Source organism: Callithrix jacchus, chromosome 12 (genome assembly GCF_049354715.1).
Source record: "Callithrix jacchus isolate 240 chromosome 12, calJac240_pri, whole genome shotgun sequence".
In the NCBI taxonomy this organism is placed as follows: Eukaryota; Metazoa; Chordata; class Mammalia; order Primates; family Cebidae; genus Callithrix; species Callithrix jacchus.
The window spans coordinates 62,043,342-62,067,578 of record NC_133513.1 but is presented as its reverse complement, the minus strand read 5'-3'; the positions used below and the strand labels follow the sequence as shown (position 1 = coordinate 62,067,578).

At 41.6% G+C, this 24,237-nt stretch overlaps 1 protein-coding gene across 35 annotated transcripts in view; it reads right to left on the bottom strand.

The window, feature by feature from the left end:
• RUFY2 (RUN and FYVE domain containing 2) overlaps nt 1-24,237 on the bottom strand; it is a 58,418-nt gene that overhangs the window by 7,861 nt on the left and 26,320 nt on the right. For 28 of the 35 annotated variants that reach the window (XM_002756305.6, XM_009009845.5, XM_078345787.1 and 25 more), the window contains 3 exons: nt 22,422-22,541; nt 5,428-5,557; nt 4,723-4,817 (listed from right to left, as the gene is read on the bottom strand). In XM_002756305.6, the coding sequence (XP_002756351.3) occupies nt 4,723-4,817; nt 5,428-5,557; nt 22,422-22,541 (345 nt within the window). Of the gene's footprint in view, nt 1-4,722; nt 4,818-5,427; nt 5,558-18,401; nt 18,756-22,421; nt 24,225-24,237 lie in introns of those variants that run through there. The other 7 variants (XR_013524941.1, XR_013524945.1, XR_013524943.1 and 4 more) reach the window with 2 other exon arrangements.

Sequence of the window (24,237 nt, the reverse complement as noted above, 5' to 3'; positions counted from 1 at the left end):
TGAGTAGCTGGGATTATAGGCGCCCTCCACCATGCCCAGCTACTTTTGTATTTTTAGTAGAGACAGGTTTCGCCATGTTGGCCAGGATGGTCTCGAACTCCTCAGATCCACCTGCCTCAGCCTCCCAAAGTGCTAGGATTACAGGCGTGAGCCACTGTGCCTCACTTCAAGTGGTATGATTTAAATTTTTTTTTCCTTTTTTTTTTTTTTTTTGAGATGGAGTCTCGCTCTGTCACCCAGGCTGGAGTGCAATGGTGTGATCTTGGCTCACTGCAACCTCCACCTCCTGGATTTAAGCGATTCTCCTGCCTCAGCCTCACAGGTAGCTGGGATTACAGGTACCCACCACTACACCTGGCTAACTTTTGTAATTTTAGTGGAGACAGGGTTTCACCATGTTAGTCAGGCTGGTCTCTAACTCCTGACCTCAGGTAATCCACCCACCTCGGCCTTCCAGAGTGCTGAGATTACAGGCATGAGCTGCCGCACCTGGTCTTTAATTATTTTTCTTAATTTTAAAAAAGAAAATATATGTGTTAATGAAAATGCAAATCATAAAAAACAATATTTAATTACCTGTGATCCCATTACCCCAGAGGCAATTTTCTCTGTGTATTTATTTTAAATGGAAAATTATCAACATGTTTTCTATAACCAGCTATTTTCACAATACATCCTGAACAGCTTGCAGCTACTGACTTGTTACTGAGTATCTGCCACATCATTATAGTAAATAGTTACTTGGCATATGCCATGAAAAAGAATGTAAAATAGTTTATATAATTATTATCTACTGATGAACTTTCAAACTTGTCTCAAATTTTTCACCACAAAAGTTGTTTATTAAAATTACAATGACTAGGCTCCTACCTTTGGGAGGTTGAGGTGGGAGGATCACTTGAGGTCAGGAGTTCGAGACCAGCCTGACCAACATGGTGAAACCTCATCTCTACCAAAAATACAAAAATTAGCCAGGCATGGTACGAGCCTGTAGTCCCAGCTACTCAGGTGGCTGAGGCAGCAGAATCGCTTGAACGTGGAAGGCAAAGGTTGCAGTGAGCCAAGATCACACCACTGCACTCCAGCCTGGGCCACAAAGCGAGACTCTGTCTCCAAAAAAACCCAAAAAACCAAAATTTGAATGACTAAAACACAAGTATTAACTCTCTTATAAATGAAATTTCTGAATCAAATGATATATGAGATACTAAAGCCTCTGCTACTAAAGCAGAACATTAAAAGTCTGCTTTGCCCTGTAAAATGCTCTTCATTCCAAGGCATAAAAACAAAGTACAAGTCTTTCATCTAGGTCATATTGACTCTTATGGTGGAAATAATCAATGTAAAACTACATACTGTAAAAATACTAATAGAATAATCTATTTTCTTAGCTAAATTCATATCTACAAAATGTGCCTCAGGAAAACGGACTCTGTTGGGCATAGTCACAACAGTGATGATTTAATCGTGCTATACAGAAAAATTGAAAATAGAATTAAAGTGGCTAAGTGGTATTCACCATAGAAAATATGTTCTTGGCCAGGCACAGTGGCTCACACCTGTAATGCCAGCACTTTGGAAGGCCGAGGCAGGTGGATCACCTGAGGTCAGGAGTCCGAGACTAGCCTGGGCAACATGGAAAACCTTGTCTCTGCTAAAAATTAGCCAGCGGTGACAGGCACCTGTAATCTTGGCTACTCAGGAGGCTGAGGCAGAAGAATCACTTGAACCCAGGAGGCAGAGGTTGCAGTGAGCTGAGATAGCACCACTGCATTCCAGCCTGGGCAACAAGAGCAAAACTAACTCCCTCTCAAAGAAAAAAATAGTATTAATTGGAGATTAGGTGAAAAGTAGCACATATTCCTTGCTTTTCTATTCCACTGTTTATGATCTTAGTAAATGCACACGTTTATTTTGTATTGTGAGGATTGTACACTGTTGAGTCTCTAGCACTTAGTATAGTGCCTGGCACACAATAGAAGCTCAGTAAGTGTCTGTCAAATAAATAAATGAAAACGGAGGTAATAAGCACTTAGCAGAGGGTCTGGCTCAAAGTGCTAGATAAATGGATGCTAGATTGGAATTGAAATCTTGCTTATCAGAACCACAATGCAAATTGTTCTTTAAAAAGCTGTAAAGACAAAAACAGCTTTAGCTTCTTGAGATCTAATATTTCTTTTTGTGGTTCTAGTGAATTACTCTGTCTTATGCCCTTGGAAATTGGTTGCATTATCTCTTAATGGAATCCCACCTTAAGCAACTAAGTCTCCATTCTAGTATGATTTCTACTTAATTGAATTTATACAAATGACATATATCTCCATATGGCTAATTCTATCTAATTAAATGACAAGATGTTTACATATAGAATTGTTTGAGGTTAACTAAACTTGAGGGATTAATACTTGGGAGAAGGGAAGTAATTGTTTTTTTATTTTATACCCTTTTGTGCTATTTGAATGTTCTAATCATAAAAAAAATCAAAGAGATTTATACAGGTGACGGGATTATGAAACACTGTAGCTTTCTTATTTTTACTTTTTTGTATTTAAAAAAGTGGGCTGGGCACAGTAGCTCACACCTGTAATCTTAGCACATTAGGAGGCTGACTCGGGATGATGTCTTGAGCCCAGGAGCTCAAGACCAGCCCAGGCAACATAACAAGATCTTGTCTCTACAAAAAAATTTTAAAAATTAGCCGGGCATGGTGGTGTACATCTGTGGTCCCAGCTACTCCAGAAGCTTGAGGTGAGAGAACAATTTGAGCCTGAGAGATCAAGGATGCAGTGAGCTGTGATTGTATCGCTGCACTATAGCCTGGGCAACTTGAAAGCCAGACCTTTTCATTTTTTTTCCCCCCAGATGGAGTCTCGCTATGTCACCCAGGCTGCAGTGCAGTGGCATGATCTTGGCTCATCGTAACCTCCTCCTCCTGGGTTCAAGCAATTCTCCTGTCTCAGGGGGCAGAGGAAGGCAGTCCCGAGTAGCTGGGACTACAGGAGCATGCCACCACACTCATCTAATCGGTTTTTGTATTTTTAGTAGAGATGGGGTTTCACTGCATTATCCAGGATGGTCTCAATCTCCTGACCTCATGATCTGCTTGCGTCAGCCTCCCAAAGTGCTGGGATTATAGGCATGAGCCACCTTGCCCAGTCAAGACCTTGTCTTAAATAAAAATAAATAAATAAATTTAAAGTGTTTTTTAGGCCCGACACGGTGGCTCACGCCTGTAATCCCAGCACTTTGGGAGGCCGAGGCAGGTGGATCACGAGGTGACAAGATCAAGACCATCCTGGCCAACATGGTGAAACCCTGTCTCAACTAAAAATGAAAAAATTAGCCGGACATGTAATCCCAGCTACTTGGGAGGCTGAGACAAGAGAATCGCTTGAACCCAGTAGGTGGCGGTTGTGGTGAGCCAAGAATGCGCCATTGCACTCCAGCCTGGGCAACAAGAGCAAAACTCCGTCTCAAAAAATAAAATAAAATAAAGTGTTTTTTTTTTTTTTTATGTGGCAGTGGTACATTCAATACTAAATTAAACCTTCTTGAGCTTATTTCAAGTATCTGGTAATACGTTCAATTAGGCACAAAGCTGCTACCCCAAAACACAGACCATGTGAAACATAAGGAAAATGTCACTGGGCACAGTGACTCACACCTGTGATCCCAGCATTTTGGGAGGCAGAGGTGGGAGGGCTCGTTGAGGTCAGAAATTTAAGACCAGCCTGGGCAACATGCAAGACCCCATCTCTATAAAAAATAAAAAGCCAGTGGTGGCTCACACCTGTAACCACAGTACTTTGGGAGGCTGAGGTGGATGGATCACAAGGTCAAGAGTTCAAGACCAGCCTGGTCAAGATGGTGAAACCCCATCTCTTTACACAAAAAAATTAGCTGGATGTGGTGGCAACCGCCTGTAATCCCAGCTACTTGAGAGGCCGAGGCAGGAGAATTGCTTGAAACCGGGAGGTGGACGTTGCAGTGAGATGAGATCATGCCACTGCACGCCAGCCTGGGCCACAGAGCAGACTACAGCTCAGAAAAAAAATACATAATAAATAAAATAAAAATTAGTAGGGCATGATGGTTCATGCCTGTAGTCCCAGCTACTTGGTAAGCTGAGGTGAAAGGGCTGCTTGAGCCCTGAAGGGCAAGGCAGCAGTGAGCTATGATGGTACCACTACACTCCAGCCTAGGCGAGACTGTCTTTAAAACAAAAAATATAAGAACGGTAGAACATCATTTTTCCTTCTTGTCTTTGCAGGATCCCAATGACATTTTACTGCAACAAGACCAAACTGTATGAAGCTAAGCTCTGTCTCCAGAATGCATGAAACCACCTCAACTTCTCCTGATGCTGGCTTCTTCTCAGAACAATCTGAAAGACACCTTTCTGGGTATTTTGAAAATTCGGCTTCTGTTTTTCTGAGAAAAGCATATTAATAATTTCTGAATTCTCTGACATTGAAGAAACTGAACAGAGTGTTAGTTTTCATCTACTGGGAAACATTCAGAGCTAAGATCTACTAAAATGAGTAAAACTTTTAGTAAACTCTCTCCAATCTAGTTTCATTTTTTAATCTTTATATTTTTGTTTTAATAGTTCATATATTTCTTTCCTATATTTAAAGTTTTCTGCCTGTTAGGTTCGGTACACTTACACCTTTTATAAAAGTCAATAATGACTACTCAGTTGAAGGAAAAAAGAGAAATTACTCGCTAAGTTTGTTGCCGAGTTCTTGAAGAGCTTGCTCTTGCTCATGATGTATTTTTTTCAACTGCTGATTTTCATCCTGGAGATTAAGGAACTCCTTCAGAATAAAAGACAGAAAATGCAATTTAAAATAAAGAAACACGAAACTCAAGATTGTACATATACCATTAATTAGAAATAAACATCCTTTTGCTTTTTAAAAGAAACAAATTGTGTCCAAAACTCTTTCCTAGCTGCTGCATGTATCAACTATTTTCCATTTACTTAAATCTTTTTTTTTTTTTTTTTGAGATGGAGTTTTGCTCTTGTTGCCCAGACTGGAGTGCAATGGCACAATCTCAGCTCATCACCAACCTCTACTTCCTGGTTCAAGCAATTCTCCTGCCTCAGCCTCCCAAGTAGCTGGGATTACAAGCATGTGCCACCACACCTGGCTAATTTTTGTATTTTTAGTAGAGACGGGGTTTCTCCATGTTGGTCAGGCTGTCTCAAACTCCCAACCTCAGGTAATCCTCCTGCCTCTGCCTCCCAAAGTGCTGGGAATACAGGTGTGAGCCACCTCGTGCAGCCTACTTAAGCTCTTTACTGATATTTTTTAAGATAACTAGTGTATCTGTTTCTTTGGTATAATATAAATTATGATTTATCTTTTTAAATAAGTTAACATTTGTCAAGATAGATTTTTTTAAAGTTTTACCACTATTTACTTTTTTAAGACTAATAATTTGTTGAGTTTCATTTCTAAGATGAGATAAGGCATCCTTCTCCTTTTGAAGATCTTCCTGCAAAGTCTGCCTCCATTCCTTCTCAATCTTCAAGTCAGTTTCCAGTTGCACCCTTGAATGACAAATAACACACAAAAGCTCAGTGCTAGTTTCACATGACAGTTGTTACATATTTTTTACTGAAAGCATCCTTTACTTTGGCCTTTGTAATGCATTTTTTTCAGACATTTTCTTTCACAAATATTTTTCGGTAAACAAGTTCAGCAGCACACGGTTTTCCAATCACAAATTATTAACTCCTTTGCCAGCCTAAAAAATTCTTGCTAAACCATTTATATAAATGCCTTGGAAAGGCATACACCATAATATTAAAACTGGTTACATCTTGGGAATGGAACTAAGAGAAGGAATGTGAGGTTCTAATTGTCTTACACTTCTATGCCATGTGAAAAATTTTACAACAAACAATTATTCCAATATAAGAATTACAGCAATTGGGCGGGGCGCAGTGGCTCACGCCTGTAATCCCAGCACTTTGGGAGGCCGAGGCGGGTGGATCATGAGGTCAAGAGATCGAGACCATCCTGGTCAACATGGTGAAACACTGTCTCTACTAAAAATACAAAAAATTAGCTGGGCATGGTGGCGCGTGCCTGTAATCCCAGCTTCTCAGGAGGCTGAGGCAGGAGAATTGCCTGAACCCAAGAGGTGGAGGTTGCTGTGAGCCGAGATCACGCCATTGCACTCCAGCCTGGGTAACAAGAGTGAAACTCCGTCTCAAAAAAAAAAAAGAATTACAGCAATTGCTAAATCAGTTTAACTTCAGTAACAGAAAAATAAGCCCAGTTGCAGAGTACTAATTTGCAGATTACTGTTGGAAGATGACCAGTTACAGGAAAGATCTAAGACCAAGCAGACACTGGGGGAAAGTCCACACTGCCTGGAAATGCCAGTTCTGAAAGCACTCCTGCCTTTTTTTTTTTTTTTTGAGACAGGGTCTTGCTACGTTTCCAGGATGGACTCAAACTCCTGGGCTCAAGTGTTTCCACCTCAGCCTCTCAGCATATGGGACTATAGGCCTGACACCAAAACTCCTATATTATTCCAACAGGTGCTAGCTGCCAAAGCAAACATAGTTGAATTTCCGCATTTCAAGGTGACTAAAACAAAACCCACAAATCACTTCCATGATTATTGCTCATAAGCAGGTATAACAAGTGAGGCATTTATCTACTAACAATACTACAGTTACTAATTCTTTGTATTTTAATTGTAACATTATAATGTTGAGTACATTATTTGAATATTTTTGTGTTCATATTTATTTTTTATTTCCTCATAGTTAGCATTTCCACATACAGCCATGTATTTGCCAGTGGCATAAATTTTAGATTTTGTAATTCAGGTCGAGGAGAAGTGTACCTGAAAATGGAATTTACAAATTATTGATAAATACTATTTTACTACAAAGTTAAAATTTAAACAGCATCTCTTCAAATAATGTTATTTCATTACAACGTTCACAAGAAAAAAAACTGATTCCCACTGGAGTCACTTTCTGTGTGAAGTCTGTACATTCTCTCCATGTCTGTGTGAGTCTTCTCCTCCAAGTACTCCAGTTTCCTCCCAATCCCAAAGATGTGCACGTTAGATGAACTGGTGTTATCTACATTGTCCCGGCCTGAGTGTGGGTGGGTGTGGGTGTATTCTGTGATGGAATAGTGTCCTGTGGAGGTCTGGTTCCCACCTGGTGCTGCCAGGATAGGCTCCTGTAATAACTGAGCAAAGAATTCAGTTGTTTATATTAATCTTTCTTAAATGTAGGTATAACAATTATTTCAATATTTAATATTAGAAGTGTTTTGGTCTTTAGTTAGCAGTTTAGTGATATTTTTGTGACCAGAATTATGCAATAGAAACTTAACTCTTCTTCATATCAAGTGGCCTATGATAAAACTGGCTTCACTTAGCATCACTTCACTTAGTCACAGTTTCCAAGAACCTGTCGATGACACTAAGTGAGTACTTACTGTGTATGTGTGTATGTGACAATGTGAGGACTCACTGGGTATGTTACAAACACTGAAGTAATCAAAGCACACAGTACCCTGTTGAATGGCCTCATAACCCAGAATCAGAAACAAAAAAAAAGAGAATGAAAAAGCAAAGGAAATTTTTGTTTTTAAGTTACATAAATATATTGTCAGAATACATGTTAAATACTAAAGGCAGAAACTATAAAAGGAAAAAGGTAAGATGTACCAGGCGTGGTGGCTCACACCTGTAATCCCAGAACTTTGGGAGGCCAAGGAGGACGGATCTCTTGAGGCCAGGAGTTCAAGACCAGCGTGCCCAACATGGTGAAATGCCATTTCTACTAAAACTATAAAAGTTAGCCGGGTGTGGTGGTGCCCACATGTAATTCCAGCTACTACTGGGAGGCTGAGGCAGGAGAATTGCCTGGACCCAGGAGGCCAAACAAGCCAAGTTCACATCACTGCACTCCAGTCTGGGTAACAGAACAAGACTCCATTGAAAAAAAAAGAAAGGTGGGGGGGGAAGGAGGGAGGGAGGGAGGGAGGGAGAAAGAGAGAGAAAGGAAAGAGGGAAAGGGGTAGGGGAAGGGGAAGGGGAAGAAGAAGGGGAAGGGGAAGGGAAGGAGAGAGGGAGGGAGGGAGAGAGGGAGGGAGAGAGGGGGGAGGGAAAAAAACATAAGTACATAAAAAATTACTATGTCTAAATAAAAACCACTATAATCAAAGTTTTTAAATAGACAATTAACCTGGAAAATATTTTCAGGCTGGGTGTGGTAGCTCATGCCAAGGACAAGATGAGTGGATCACTTGAGGTCAGTAGTTTGAGACCGGCCTAGCCAACATGGTGAAACCCTGTCTCTACTAAAAATACAAAAATTAGCTGGGCATGGTGGCACACACCTTTAATCCCAGCTATTCAGGAGGCTGTGGCATGAGAATCACTTGAACCTTGGAGGCAGAGGTTTCAGTGAGCTGAGATCGTTCCACTATGATTGTATTCCACTGATAGGCAAAGTATCCCAGTCATGCTCTTCATGTATTTCATTTGGCAAAGCACAGAGACACAACAAACCCAGGGCACCATTAATAAATCTGATGACTTGCCAGGCGCAGTGGCTCACTGCCTGTAATCTCAACACTTTGGGAGGCCGAGGAAGGCAGATCACCTGAGGTCGGCAGTTCGAGACTAACCCAACTAACATGGAGAAACCCCCATCTCAGCTAAAAATACAAAATTAGCTGAAGGTGGTGGTGCATGCCTGTAATCCCAACTACTTGGGAGGCTGAGGCAGGAGAATCACTTGAACCCAGGAGACAGAGGTTGTGGTGATCTGTGATCATACCATCACACTCCAGCCTAGGCAACAAGAGTGAAACTCTGTCTCAGAATAAATAAAATAAAATAAATTTAATGACTTAAATGTTCCTTGTAACTTCTGTTGCCAAGGAAGTCCTGAAAGTGCTGGCTGTTCTTTTATGAACGTGCTTAAAATTAAGAGGATTTATTTTTTTCCTGAATGCTTTGGGGTTGTTTTATTCTGTTTTTAGAGAAAGGAACTCACTCGGTCACCCAGCAGGCTGAAGTTTCGTGGCACAATCACAGCTCACAGCAACCTTGAACTCATGGCTCAAGCAATCCTTCTGCTTCAGCTTGCTGAGCAACTGGGGCTACAGGTGTGTGCCATACAATACCCAACTAGTTTTTTTTCTTCTTTCTCTCTCTCTCTCTTTCTTCCTTTGTAGAAACAGGCTCACTATGTTGCCCAGGCTGGTCTTGAACGCCTCCGTTGAGGTCCAGAGTTCAAGACCAGCCTTGCCAACATGGTGAAACCCTGTGTCTACTAAAAAAATGAGCCAGGCATGGAAGTGCTGGGATTATAAGCATAAGCCATCATGCCCAGCCCTGTTTTTGGCTTTGGGGGTAGGTTTCAGTTTCACAGTTTTCTTTCTTTTTTTTTAAAGACAGGGTTTCACCATGTTGGCCAGGCTGGTCTTGAACTCCTGACCTCAGGTGATCTGCCTGCCTTGTCCTCCCAAAGTGCTGAGATTACAGGCGTGAGCCACCACGCCCGGCCGAGTTTCACAGTTTTCACAATGTAGAAATGATGTGGGTTTTCTTTTTCTTTCTTTTTTTTTTTTTTTTTGAGACATAGTCTCTCTCTGTCACCCAGGCTGGAATGCAGTAGTGCAATCTTGGGTCACTGCAACCTCCGCCTCCTGGGTTCAAGCAATTCTCCTGCCTCAGCCTCCTGAGTAGGTGAGATTACAGGCATGTGCCATACACCTGGCAAATTTCTTTTGTATTTTTAGTAGAGGCGGGGTTTCACCATGTTGGTTAGGCTGCTCTTGAACTCCTGACCTCATGATCCGCCAGCCTCAGACTTCCAAACTACTGGGATTACAGGCATGAGCCACCGTGCTCAGCCTGTGGGTTTCAACCACAGTAATATTCCCTGGCCTGAAGTCAGGGAATTCTACATAACAATTCCTGAAATTACTCAAATTATTATATTTGTGGTAGATTTAAATGGAGTACAGAATTCTGGTTCTGGACAAGATGGAGTAAGCCATTATTTCTTATCCCTCCAACTAAGTACAGTTTAAAACCTTGGACATTATATGTAAAACATACATAAGAAGACTTGAAAGCCAGGCGCAATGGCTCCCTCCTGTAATCCCAGCACTTTGGGAGGCTGAGGCAGGCAGATCACCTGAGGTCAGGAGTTGGAGACCAGCCTGACCAACATGGAGAAATCCCATCTATACTAAAAATATAAAATTAGCTGGGTGTGGTGGCGCATGCCTGTAATCCCAGCTGCTTGGGAGGCTGAGGCAAAAGAATCGCTCAAACCCAGGAGGCAAAGGTTGCAGTGAGTCAGGATTGTGCCACTGCACTCCAGCCTGGGCAACAAGACAGAAACTCTGCCTCAAAAAAAAAAAAAAAAAAAAAAAGACGACTCCAGAAACTAAAGAGAAGTTTGATCAGCTAGGAACTCCAGGAATGAAAGAACAACACGGTAACAAGTTACCTCAGGTTTTTTGTCTCCTATATAGCTCAGATTAGGTGTTGATGAAACTCTCAACCCATTAAAAACTAATGGGCATAGTCAAAAGCCCCAAGAAGAGCTGTTCCCATGCCAAAGGGCCAGGAAATAAACAGCCTAGCAAGGTAGAAAATGTTGGATAATAAATGTTCTATTCCAGCTAAACACCCAAGACAAAAACCCATGCTCCCTCAATAAACCTCAGTCAGCAAAGGCTGACTGGGGATCCTGGATTTCTACCCTTGCCTGGCAATGATGAGGTACCCTCTTGTACTCTGCTGTGGTAATATCAGAAAATGCCAGGTGTGGAGCCTGAAACTTCCTAACTCCCAGCAGTAATAAGGCATCTGTTATGGTTTGAATTGTCCTCTTCAAAATTCATGTTGAAACTTAATTCCCAATGTAACAATATCAAGAGGTAAAGCCTTGCTGGCACAGGGGCTCATGCCTGTAATCCCAGCACTCTGGGAGGCCAAGGCAGGCAGATCACTTGAGCTCAGGAGTTCGAGACCAGTCAACATGGTGAAACCTCATCTCTACAAAAAATACAAAAATTAGCCAGGTGTGGTTGTGTGAGCCTCCAGTCCCAGCTACTGGGGGTGCTGAGGCAGGAGGATTGCTTGAAGTAGGGAGATCAAGACTGCAGTGGGAAGCTGAGATCACACCATTGCAGTCTAGCCTGGGCAACAGAGCCAGACCTTGTCTCAAAACAAAACAAAACAAAACAAAAAAAAGGTGAGGACTTTAAGAGGTAATTGGGTCATGAGGTCTCTGCCTCCATGAATGAATTAACAGGTTGGTGGACTAATGAGTTATCGTAAGAGTGGGTCTGTTATCAAAGCCAATTTGTTAGCCAGGAATGGTGGCTCACGCCTGTAATCCAAGCATTTGGGAGGCTAAGGCAGGAGGATCACTTAAGTCTAGGAGTTCAAGACCCAGTCTGGGGGTAACAGTGTGAGACCATGCATCTATAAGAAAAATAATAGCCGGGCGCGGTGGCTCAAGCCTGTAATCCCAGCACTTTGGGAGGCCGAGGCTGGTGGATCACGAGGTCAAGAGATCGAGACCATCCTGGTCAACATGGTGAAACCCTGTCTCTACTAAAAACACAAAAAATTAGCTGGGCATGGTGGCACGTGCCTGTAATCCCAGCTACTCAGGAGGCTGAGGCAGAATTGCCTGAACCCAGGAGGCGGAGGTTGCGGTGAGCCGAGATTGCGGCATTGCACTCCAGCCTGGGTAACAAGAGCATAACTCCGTCTCAAAAAAAAAAAAGAAAAGAAAAAAGAAAAATAATAAAAATAAAAAATTAAAGCCAGTTTGACTCTCAGTACACCCCTCTTGCCCTGTGATGCCCTCTGTCATGTTATGATGCAGCACAAAGCCCTCACCAGAAGATGACCAATTGTGGCTGCCCAATGTTGGATTTCCCAGATTCCAGAACTGTAAGAAATAAACCTGCTTTCTTTTTAAATGACCCAGTCTCAGGTATTTAGTTATATCAATAGAAAGTAAACTAATCCGGGCCAGGCACGGTGGCTCATGCCTGTAATCCCAGTGCTTTGGGAGGCCAAGACAGGTGGGTCACCTGAGGTCAGGAGCTCGAGACCAGCCTGGCCAACATGACGAAACCTTGTCTCTACTAAAAATACAAAAAATTACCGCCATGGTATATGTGTACCTATGAAACAATCCTGCAAGATCTGCACACGTACCCCAGAACTTAAAGTACAATTTAAAAAAAAGAAAAAGAAAAAAATACAGAAAATTAGCCGGGCATGGTGGCATGTGCCTGTAATCCCAGCTACTCGGGAGGCTGAGGCAGGAGAATTGCCTGAACCCAGGAGGCAGAGGTTGCAGTGAGCCAAGATTGTGCCACTGCACTCCAGCCTAGGCAACAGAATGAAAACTCCCTCTCAAAAAAAGCAAAGTAAACTAATCCAGTCTATCCCTGGATCTAAGGGAAAGAACAAACAAAAAGAAAACAAAGTATCTCTCAAGCAACCCCACTGGTAACAATGGAACCCACATGAGTAACCTGGGACTTGAATCCCCATGCATCAGTAACAAGGCATTTCTTTTCTTTTTCTTTCTTCTTTTTGAGATAGAGTCTTACTCTGTCACCCTGGCTGGAGTGCAGTGGCACAATCTTGACTCACTGTAACCAGGTTCAAGAGATTCTCTCACCTCAGCCTCCCTAGAAGCTGGGATTACAGGCACTCACCACTACGCCTGACGAATTTTTTTATATTTAGTAGAGACAAGGTTTTACCACATTGGCCAAACTGGTCTTAAACTCTTGACCTCAGGTGATCCACCTGCCTCAGCCTCCCAAAGTTCTGGGATTACAGGCATAAGCCACCATGCCCGGCCCAACAAAGCATTTCTTAACTACCCCACAGTATCAGTGAAAGCCAATTGAGAGCCTAGATTACCCCCACCCAGTGGTAATGAGGCATCTCATCCTCTCTCCTCCAAGAAGGTTTAGGTAGAAACCAAGAGGGGAGCCTGGACTTCCACTATCACCCAACAGTAAGATGGCATCTCTCCCCTTCTCCACAGTATCAGTGACTGGAAAGTTCAGGTTTCAATCCCTGCAGTTACTAGGCACCCTTCTCGATCCCAGCTGGGATGGTCTTGGGCTTCCAACTCCATTTGATGTAAATGGTTACTGTTCACATACCCCTACTAGTGTGATTTCAGTGGATAATTGCCAAAACAACATATAAAATCCAGAGTCGTCTTATACCCAAAGTATCCTGGATGTGACTGAAAAACATTTGTCATACTAAGGCCCAGGAAGGTCTCAAGTTAGGTGAGAAATCAATCAACAAATGCTAACATTATAGTTCCAGATGGCGGAATTATCTGCCAAGAATTTTAAAGCAGCCACCATTAAAATGCTCCCACTACCAAGTAAGACACACCTGAAAAATGAAAAATCAAGAAGAAAGAAAAAAGAAAGGAAATAAACATTAAAAAGAGCCAAGCCAGGCACCATGGCTCACATCTATAATTCCTGCACTTTGGGAGGCCAAGACAGGAGGATTACTTGAGACTAGGAGTTGAAGACCAGACTGGACAACACAGCACAGCCCTCATCTCTACAAAAAAAGAGAAAAATAAATTAGCCAAGCATAGTGGTGCATGCCTGTAGTCCTAGCTACTCAGGAAGCTTGGGCAGAAAGATCACTTGAGCCCGGGCCAGGCGCGGTGGCTCACACCTGTAATCCTAGCACTTACAGGGAGGTCAAGGTGGGTAGATCACCTGAAGTCAGGAGTTCAAGACCAGCCTGGCCATCAGGGTGAAACCCCATCTTTAAAAAAAAAAAACCACTTGAGCCCAGAAGTTCAAGTTCACAGTGAGCCGTGATCATGCCACTCACTGGCCAACAGTGAGACCCTATCTCAAAACAAAAACAACAAAAGAAAACAGATCAAATGGAAATCTTAGGACTGAAAAATACAATAATCTTACTGAAAGGGCTCAACAGAAGAATGAAGATGGTGAGGAAAGAATAAATGAATTTGAAAATGTAACAACAGAAATTATCCAAAAACCTGTGAGACTATTTAAAAAAAGAACAAACATTCATGGTATCAGAGTCTCTAAAGGGAAGGAGAAAGCAACTGACACTGAAAAAAAAATCTCTGAAAATTTCCCAAATTTGACAAAGACATAAACCTACAGATATAAAAAACTGATCAAATCCCAAATAGGTTAAATACCATAAAATATTTTTTGAAAGTAGTAAGACAAAAATACATTAACACCTAGAGAAACAACAATTCAAATGACAGTGTATTTTTTAATCAGAAAACCATGAAGGCCAAGAGAAAGTGGCATGAAGATTTCACCAGTGCTAAAAGAACTGCCAACCCAGGTATGCCCAATGAAAATACCTTTTAGAAATGAAGGTAAGAGAACAATCCAAGATGGCCGATCGCTAAGGGATTGCAGCTCTCAGGGAAGGAGCGGAGAACTAGAGGACGCCACACTTTCAGACAAATTCTGGTCGTTCACGGAGCAGAAGATCCCCCAGTGGAGGAAACACACGGGTGGCCAGCGCGACTCTCGTGGCCGGCGCAGCGGTTCCGCCGGCACCTTGGCACGGCAGCTCTGGGAGCAGAGTAAACAGGTTTGGAGGACCTGCACTGGTCCCCAGCAGGACACCAGAGCCCGGCACAGCGGCTGTGACGGCACCTCGGTGCAGCAGCGCTAGGCCCAGAGTAAACGGGACGTGTTCCCCTTCTGACCGAGGTTTGGAGCCCCAGGAAGGCAGAGTCGCCTACTAAGGACACAAGAAGGAAGCCAGACAGGAGAATCCTGGGCAGAAAAGCACCATCAGTTTTAACGCCACTGCTCTGGCCCTGGGAACTAACAACCTGGACGTCCACTCAAGAGACCTAATCCGAAAGTTGGTAATTTCAAAGACGACAGGAGGATAAATTTACAATGACGGGAAGAAACCAGCGTAAAAAAGCTGAGAATACTCAAAGTCAGAACGCCTCTCCCTCTAAAGATGATCACAGTTCCACATCAACAATGGAACAAGGCTTGATGGAGAACGAGCGCATCCTGATGACAGAATCACTCTTCAAGGAATGGATAATAACGAACTTTGGTGAGTTAAAAGAACATGTTGTAGCCCAACGTAAAGAAACTAGGAACTTTGAAAAAAAGTTTGATGAAATCCTATTGAGAACAGACAACTTAGAGAGGAGTATGAGTGAAATAATGAAACTGAAGAATACAATACAGGAACTCCGAGAAGTATGCACAGGTTTAAACACTCGAATTGTTCAAGCAGAAGAAGGGATATCAGAGGTCAAAGTCCAACTTAATGAAATAAAACGTGAAGAAAAGATTAGAGAAAAAAGGATAAAAAGGAATGAGCAAAGTCTCCAAGAAATGTGGGACTATGTGAAAAGACCAAATTTACGTTTGATAGGGGTACCTGAATGCGACGGAGAGAATGAATCCAAGCTGGAAAATACCCTTCAGGATATTATTCAGGAAAATTTTCCTAAACTAGCAAAGCAGGTCAACATTCAACCCCAGGTAATACAGAGAACACCACAAAGATATTCCTCAAGAAGAGCAACCCCAAGGCACATAATCGTTAGATTCACCAGGGTTGAAACGAAGGAGAAAATACTAAGGGCAGCCAGAGAGAGAGGTCAGGTTACCCACAAAGGCAAGCCTATCAGACTTACAGCAGATCTCTCAGCAGAAACTCTACAAGCCAGAAGAGAGTGGGGGCCAATATTCAACATCCTCAAAGAACAGAACCTTCAGCCCAGAATTTCATATCCAGCCAAACTAAGCTTCACAACTGAAGGAAAAATAAAATCTTTTATGAATAAGCCAGAACTCAGAGATTTTATTACCACCAGGCCTGCTTTACAAGAGCTTCTGAAAGAAGCATTACACACAGAAAGAAACAACCAGTATTAGCCTTTCTAAAAATACACCAAAAAGTAAAGAGCACCAACATAAAGAAGAATTTACACCAACGAATGGATAAAACAGCCGGTCAACATCAAATGGCAGTAACCCTAAATTTAAATTGACTAAATCCCCCAATCAAAAGACACAGCCAAAACCCAATGGCATGTTACATCCAGACCTGTTTCCCATGCAAGGATACACAAAGACTCAAAACAAAGGGATGGAGAAAGATTTACCAACCAAATGGAGAGCAAAAATAAATAATAAATAAATAAAAAGCAGGAGTTGCAATTCTCGTATCAGATAAAATAGATTTTAAAGCAACAAAGGTATAGTGGTAAAAGGATCAATGCAACAACAAGAGCTAACGATCCTAACACCCAGATACGAGACTTAGATTCAATGAGACAGAAAATTAATAAGGATATCAAGGACTCGAACTCAGATCCGGAACAAGTAAACTTAATAAATATTTATAGAGCTCTGCACTTCAAATACACAAATATACATTCTTGTCAATACCACATCACACCTACCCATAAGTTTAAATGAAACATTGATTGGCCATTATTAATACCCAATTTTTTTTCAAAATAAAGCAGTATTTCCATTTACTCTCCCTGTTTCTCTTCCTCTTTCTTCCTCTCCTTTACTTATTTCTTTTTTCTTTCCTTCTCTCAAAAAAAAAAGAAATCAACTTGTAAACCTCTAGATCCGGGTCGGCAATGGCTCTCTCATTGCTTGATTTCCTTCCTTCCCTTCCCTTCCCTCCCTCCCTCCCTCCCCGCTTCCTCTCTTCCTTCCTTCCTTCATCCCTTCCTTCCTCCCTACTGTCCTTCTTCCCTCCCTTCCTGCCTTCCTCCCCCGCCCCCCCAAAAAATAAATAAATAAATAAAAAGAAATGAAGGTAAAATAGAATTTACTGCCAACAGACCTACCAGAAAACAATGGCTAAAGAGCTGGGCATGGTGGCTCACACCTGTAATCTCACCTACTCAGAAGGCTGAGGCTGGAGGATTGTTAAGAGGCCAAGCATTCGAGACTAGCCTAAGCAACCTAATAAGACTTCATCTCTAAAAAAAAAAAAAAAAACTTAAGGCAAGGTGCAGTGGCTCATGCTTGTAATCCTAACACTTTGGAAGATGAAGGCAAGGGACTGCTTGAGGCCAAGAGTTCAAGACCAGCCTGGGCAACATAGCAAGATCCTGTCTCTATAAAAATTAGCAAGATGTGGTAGCATGCTCCTATCATCTTAGCTACTTGGAAGGCTGAGGTGAGAGGATCCCTAGAGCCCATGAGCTCAAGGCTGCAATAAGTATGATTGCACCACTACACCCCAGCCTGGGTGACAGAGAAGCAAGACCTTATCTCAAAAATAAATAAAATAAAATTTTTAATTAGCTAGCATACTGGCACATACCTATAGTCCCAGCTACTTGGGAGGTAGAGGGAGGAAGAATGCTTGAGCCCAAGAGCTTGAGGCTGCAGTGAGCCATGATCACACTACTGTATTCCAGCCTTGGTAACAGAGTGAGACTCCTCTCTCTTAAAAACAAAACAAAACAAAAAAAGAGGCCAGGTATGGTGGGTCACAACTATAATCCCAGCACTTTGGGGGGCCAAGGTAGGCAAATTGTTTAAGCCCAGAAGTTCAAAATCATTCTGAGCAACATGGAGAAACCCTATCTCTAACAACAACAACAAAAAATTAGCCAGGTGTGGTGACATGCACCTGTAGTCTCAGCTATTTGGGAGCTGGGAGGATTGCTTAAGCCCAGGAACTCAAGGCTGCAGTGAGCTGTGATCACACCACTGCAATCCAGCCTGGGTGACAGAACAAGATAAAGAAAAAGAAAAGGAAGGAAGGAAGGAAGGAAGGAAGAAGGAAGGAAGGAAGGAAGGAAGGAAGGAAGGAAGGAAGGAAGGAAGGAAGGAAGGAGGAAGAAAGGAAGGAAGGAAGGAAAGAAAGTTCAGACACACACACACACACACACAAACTTGTAGCTTCAGGAATAAAAAAGGATAATGAAGTTTTCTAAATTAAATCAAATTTAAACATTAAATTCTGTTTATGGTTGGTTACACACATTACAACACTGTCTGACGAGATTATTGATATATGTAAAAGAGATAATTAAGCAAATTATATTACGGAGGGAAAAGGTAACAAGACTTAAATAGGGGTAAAGTTTTCACACTTCATTCAAAGTGGTAAAGTGTTAATGCCAACAGACTGTGGAAAAATAGCACATGTGTAATATAATGCCCACAGTAAACACCAAATATCTAAACAAAGAGATGCATTCAAAAATGCTACAGATAAATCAAAATGGAATTCTAAATAATGTTCATATAACTTATGGGAAGGCAGAAAAAAATCAAATAGAGGAACAACAAACAGGAAAAACAAATTAAACAATAAAGTGGCAGACTTAAGCTTTATTGTATCAATAATTACAATAAATATAAATGGACTAAATACATCATGAAAAGACAGAGTTGGGAGAATTGATTTAAAAAGCAGGAAGCAGGCCAAGCACAATGGCTCATGCCTATAATCCAGGCTGAGGCAGAGGGATCAGCTGAGGCCAGGAGTTCCAGACCAGCCTGGAATACATAGCAAGATCTTCATCTCTTTAAAAAAATTTTTGTTTTGTTAGCCAGGCACAGTGGCGCATGCCTGCAGTCCCAGCTACTCAGGAGGCTGAGGCAGAAGGATCTCTTGAGCCCAGGAACTGGAGGCTCCAGTGAGCTATGATGGCATCACTATACTCCAACCTGGGCAAAAAAGCACAAGACCCTGTCTCTAAAATACAAACAAACAACAACAAAAACATGAACTATATGCTGTCTACAAGGAACTTCAACTGGGAGCAGTGGCTCATGCCTGTAATCGCACACTTTGGGAGGCCAAGGTGGGATCATCACTTGAGCTCAAGTTCAAGATCAGCATGGGCAACATAGCAAGACCTTGTCTCTAGTAATAAATAAATAAATAAATAAGCAAGCAAGCTGGGCATGGTGGCATAACACCTGTGGTCCCAGCTACTCTGGAAGCTGAGGCTGGGAGGATAGCTTGAGCCTAGGAGATCAAGACTGCAGTGAGCTCTGATCATGCCACTGCAATACAGCCTAGGCAACAGAGTGAGACCCTGTCTCAAAAAAAAAAAAAAAAAAGGAAAAGAAACTTGAAGCCAGGCATGGTGGCTCACACCTGTAATCCCAACACTTTGGGAAGCAAAGGTGGGAGGATCACTTGAGGCTAGGAGTGCAAGACTAGCCTGGGCAACATAGCAAGACCCTGTCTCTCCAGAAGGAAAAAAAAAAAACTTCAAACATTATAAAGGTAGACTGAAAGTAAAGAAATGGAAAAATACAAATATTCATCAACAGAAAGCAGAGTAACTATATTAATATTAGAAAAATTAACTTCAGAGCAAAACAAAATTACCAAAGACAAAGAAATATATCATATAATGACAAAAGGATCAATCTACCAAGAAGACATTAACAGTCCTGAATATGTAGACCCCAAGTAACAGAGCTTTACAATACAATATGTAAAAACTGATAGAACTGAAAAACATATCCAATCCACAATCACAGTTGGATATTTCAACAAATCCTCCCTCAATAATTAAAAACAACTAGACAGAAAATCACTAAGGATACAGAAGAACTTAACACTTTAATGGATATAAAGGCAGCTTAGCAACTTAAACATCATACATGGCATGTGGCCTTGTTTTAATGATCTGTTTATATATAACTATTTTCCACTGTTGGCTTTCTTTTTTTTGTTCTTATTGTTGTTTTCTTTTAATAACAGAATTGGTACATATTAACTGGGGAAAAAATACTGATGTTTATAAAGTAAAACTAAAATGCCCGCCAACCTGCCACCACTCACCAGAAATAACCCCTCCCTAGAATCTTTATTCTTTAAAATCTTTTCTATCTATGCGTAAATATATATGCATGCATGGTTTTAATTTTATTTTTAAAATTGAATCCTATTTGGCTGGGTGCAGTGGCTCACACCTGTAATCCCAGCACTTTGGGAGGCCAAGGCAGGTGGCTCACAAGGTCAGAAGTTTGAGACCAGCCTGGCCAACATGGTGAAACCCCATCTCTAATAAAAATACAGAAAAACTAGCCAGGCATGGCGGCACATGCCTGTAGTCCTAGCTACTTGGGAGGCTGAGGCAGGAGAATTGCTTGAACCCAGGAGATAGAGGTTGCAGTGAGCCAAGATCGTGCCTCAGCACTCCAGCCTGGGCGACAGAGCAAGACTCCATCTCAAAAAAAAAAAAAAATTGAATCGTATTTGGATATTGTCTGCAACTTGCTTTTTGTCAACACAATGACATACACTAACATCCTTCCTGGTTGGTGATATACAGATCATATAAAGTACTAATAAACATGTTCTCAGAAGCTGGGCATGGTGGCATACTTCTATAATCCCAACACTTTGAGAGTTGAGGTGGGAGAATCACTTGAGGCCAGGAGTTAGAGATCAGCCTGGACAACACAGCAGACCCCATTTCCACGATTTAAAAAAAATGTTCAGGAGCTAAATGATAAGAACTTATGACCACAGAGAAAGAAACAATAGATACAGGGGTTTATTTGGGGGGGGAGGGTAAAAGGAGGGAGAGGAGCAGAAACAATAATTATTGAGTACTGGGCTTAATACCTGGGTGATAAAATAATATGTACAACAAACCCCCATAACATGTGTTTACCTAGTAACAAGCCTTCACATGTATCCCCAAACCTAAAATAAAAGTTTAAAAAAAATCAGAGACAAAAAAAAAAAAAAAGTTGGCCAGGCACAGTGACTCGTGCCTGTAATCCCAACACTCTGGGAGGCTGAGGTAGGCGGATCACCTGAGGTCAGGAATATGAGACCAGCCTGCCCAAGGTGATGAAACTTCATCTCTACTAAAAAATACAAAAAGTGGCTGGGTGCAGTGGCTCACGCCTGTAATCCTGGCACTTTGGGCAGCCAAGACAGGCAGATCACAATGTCAGGAGTTTCAGACCACCTTGGCCAATATGGTGAAACACTGTTTCTACTAAAAACACAAAAATTAGCCAGGCATGGTAGTGGGTGCCTGTAATCTCAGCTACTCGGGAGGCTGAGACAGGAAAATCACTTGAAGCTGGGAGGCGAAGTTTGCAGTGAACCAAGATCGCGCCACTGCACTCCAGCCTGGGTGACAGAGCAAGACTCTGTCTCAAAAACAAACAAAAATACAAAAAGTTAGCTGGGTGTGCTGGCGCGAGCCTGTAGTCCCAGCTACTCAGGAGGCTGAGACAGGAGTATCGCTTGAACCCAGAAGGCAAAGGTTGCAATGAGCCAGGATCGTGCCACTGCACTCCAGCCTGGGCCACACAGTGAGACTCCATCTCAGATAAAAAAAATAAACAAAAAAGTTGATTAAAACAAATGTTATCAGGACTGGGCATGGGGGCTCATGCGGCTCATGCCTGTAATCCCAGCACTGTGGGAGGCTGAGGCAGGCAGGTCACCTGTGACCAGGAGTTTGAGACCAGCCTGGCAAAATGGTGAAACCTCGTCTCTGCTAAAAATACAAAATTAGCTGGGCAGGGTGGCGCATGCCTGTAATACCAGCTACTCAGGGGGCTGAGGCAGGAGAATCTCTTGAACTAGAAGGCGAAGTTTGCAGTAAACTGAGATTACGCCACTGCACTCCAGTCTGGGTGACGAGCAAATATCCATATCAAATATATATATATATATGTATATGTATATTCTCAGAAAATAGCATGCCCTTTAATAAGTTCCTTGTAGTTACAAAAGCCTATTATACTCAGTACGTACAAACATAATGACCATCAGATTAATATTAAACAACAGAAGAAGGCCGGGTGCGGTGGCTGATGCCTGTAATCCCAGCAGTTTGGGAGGCTGAGGCGGGCGGATCACCTGAGGTCGGGAGTTTGAGACCAGCCTGACCAACATGGAGAAACCCCATCTCTACTAAAAATACAAAATTAGCCAGGTGTGGTGGCGCATGCCTGTAATCCCAGCTACTCAGGAGGCTGAGGGAGGAGAATCGCTTGAACCCAGAAGGCAGAGGTTGCAGTGAGTCAAGATCACACCATTGCACTCCAGCCTGGGCGACAAGAGCAAAACTCCGTCTCAAAAGAAGAAAGAAAAACAACAGAAGAATAAATAAAACTCTCCTAGGGCAAGAAGACAGCAACACAGAGTTTAAAGTACTCTATAAACAATAAAGGGAGTAAAAACGTAAGTATTATCACAATTATATTTTCTAATTTTTTTATTTTTTACAGTAAACACTAAAATCTAGCTGGCATCATTAGATAAAATATTGGTATTCTACCATTATGTGCAAAAACCTGGGGCGGTATGTTAATACAAGTATTTGTTTCTAAGAACAAAATACTCACAGCTGTTTCTCCTTTTGGGAGATTTGCTTCTGCAGACTGTCAGATTTACTGAGACATTCTTGTAGATATTTTTCGTCCTCATCTTCAGCTTCCATTTGCGCCTTCTCTGCTTGCTGCAATCTGGTGTAATTCAAATCAACTTTGGGTAAAACTGAGGCTAGAACTAGGGTGTAAAAGGGTGAAGAAGACAAATAAAAGAAAAATGGGGAAATAGAAACATTTCTAAATGAAAACAAAGTTTGGGGGAAAACTCACAAACTCAAACGTGAAAGAGCCACACAATGTCCTTAAGTTGTTTTGTGATTTTTTTTCAATATAACATGTAGTATGCCCAGAATACTATCTTCAAATGTGTTTTATTTCTTGTTCATAATTAACAATGCAAAGCAATACAGCCTTTACCACTTAAGCAGAGGATAATGAATCAAAATATCAAAGCATAATAGGTATGTTACTACCTTTTTACAAAACCAAGAAAAGCACAGAATTTATGTCTACACTAGGTGAAAAAGCCACACTGTTATATGTTATGCAAGGATGTGTATGCCAGGAATCAAGTGTGCTACAAGGCCAGGAGAAAAACCTGCAGTTACTCCAAATGGTAGCTAAGTCCTTCTTACAGCATCTTTGCGCAGTTAACTAAATTATGCCAAAGCTCTACGTATGTGTGTGTGCATATATGCATATGTTTAAAATTCAAAAAGAATCTGGTGCCAGTTGGCATCTTTCTCTAGAGATCATTTTTGTTCCTGACCATTTAATATTAAAATTAGCTAAAACACTGTGATTTTCATCTTTCCTGTTTTTATTTGTAAGTCATTGCATTTTCCTGTGCTTAGCTCCACTCCCTGCCTTCTTTGGCTGTCTAGGATTTCTTATATTTAACTTCAATATTTTTATAAGAAAGTATTTCCCAAGATCCAAAGGATATTAACTCCTTGCAGGAAATCACAAGAGAAATTTCGGTTCAACTAACCTAAAAACTCTTCCTCTTCCTTTCTTCCTTAAAACCATACCAATGGAGCAACCCTCACGTATTTTGGGGTATAAATGCTGCTTCCAAGGAAAGGAGAGTAACATTTAAGTTATCTCCAAATCTAAGTTTAAATCAAAATATTAAGATGCTGGCGGTGGACCCAAGCTTTTCTCTAAGGTTACAAAAAGGAAAACAAAAGTCAGAGTGAGGTAGGCCTTGAAGTTGTGCTATCACAGAAGAGGGCAAGGGAGAATCGGAAAACTGAAAAGCTGGAGCACAGGATGATGGCCAGTCTGGGTTATAAATTATTTTAAAGCATACGTAAAAATCTGTAAGGGAGCCAATGGGCAAAGAGTGGGCCAACGAGAAAAAAATATCTGTGCCAACACAGTATAAAACCAAAGGTTATTTTTAAACAATCTTTATATTTTTCATCAAAAAGTAGCTAAAAAGATAAAACTGCATTTGAAAATCCTGACCTCCAAAGGGTCAATACTCAAATCAGCCTTTGTGCACAAGGTTTGAGGAATGTATGTCGGGAAATCCAAGTGCACTCACTCTACTTTATGGCAGTGTATTACCATAGCAGCTGACCAAAAAATGTACAGGGTTCCTAACACCCTTTTAGAATATTTAATAGCATAGATTCCTTTCTATTTAATATATTATAAAATTGTTGATTTTCTTTTCATTTAGTCTGTTTAAATACAAGTGGTCTTCAGAAAGATATATCTTTGACCAGCTTGTACTGGTCCTGAGTGTCACTGCTGGCACATTTCACCAATGACATTGCAATTGTCCTAGTTTGAGTTAACAAATCGTTGTCACTTCATAATGGAA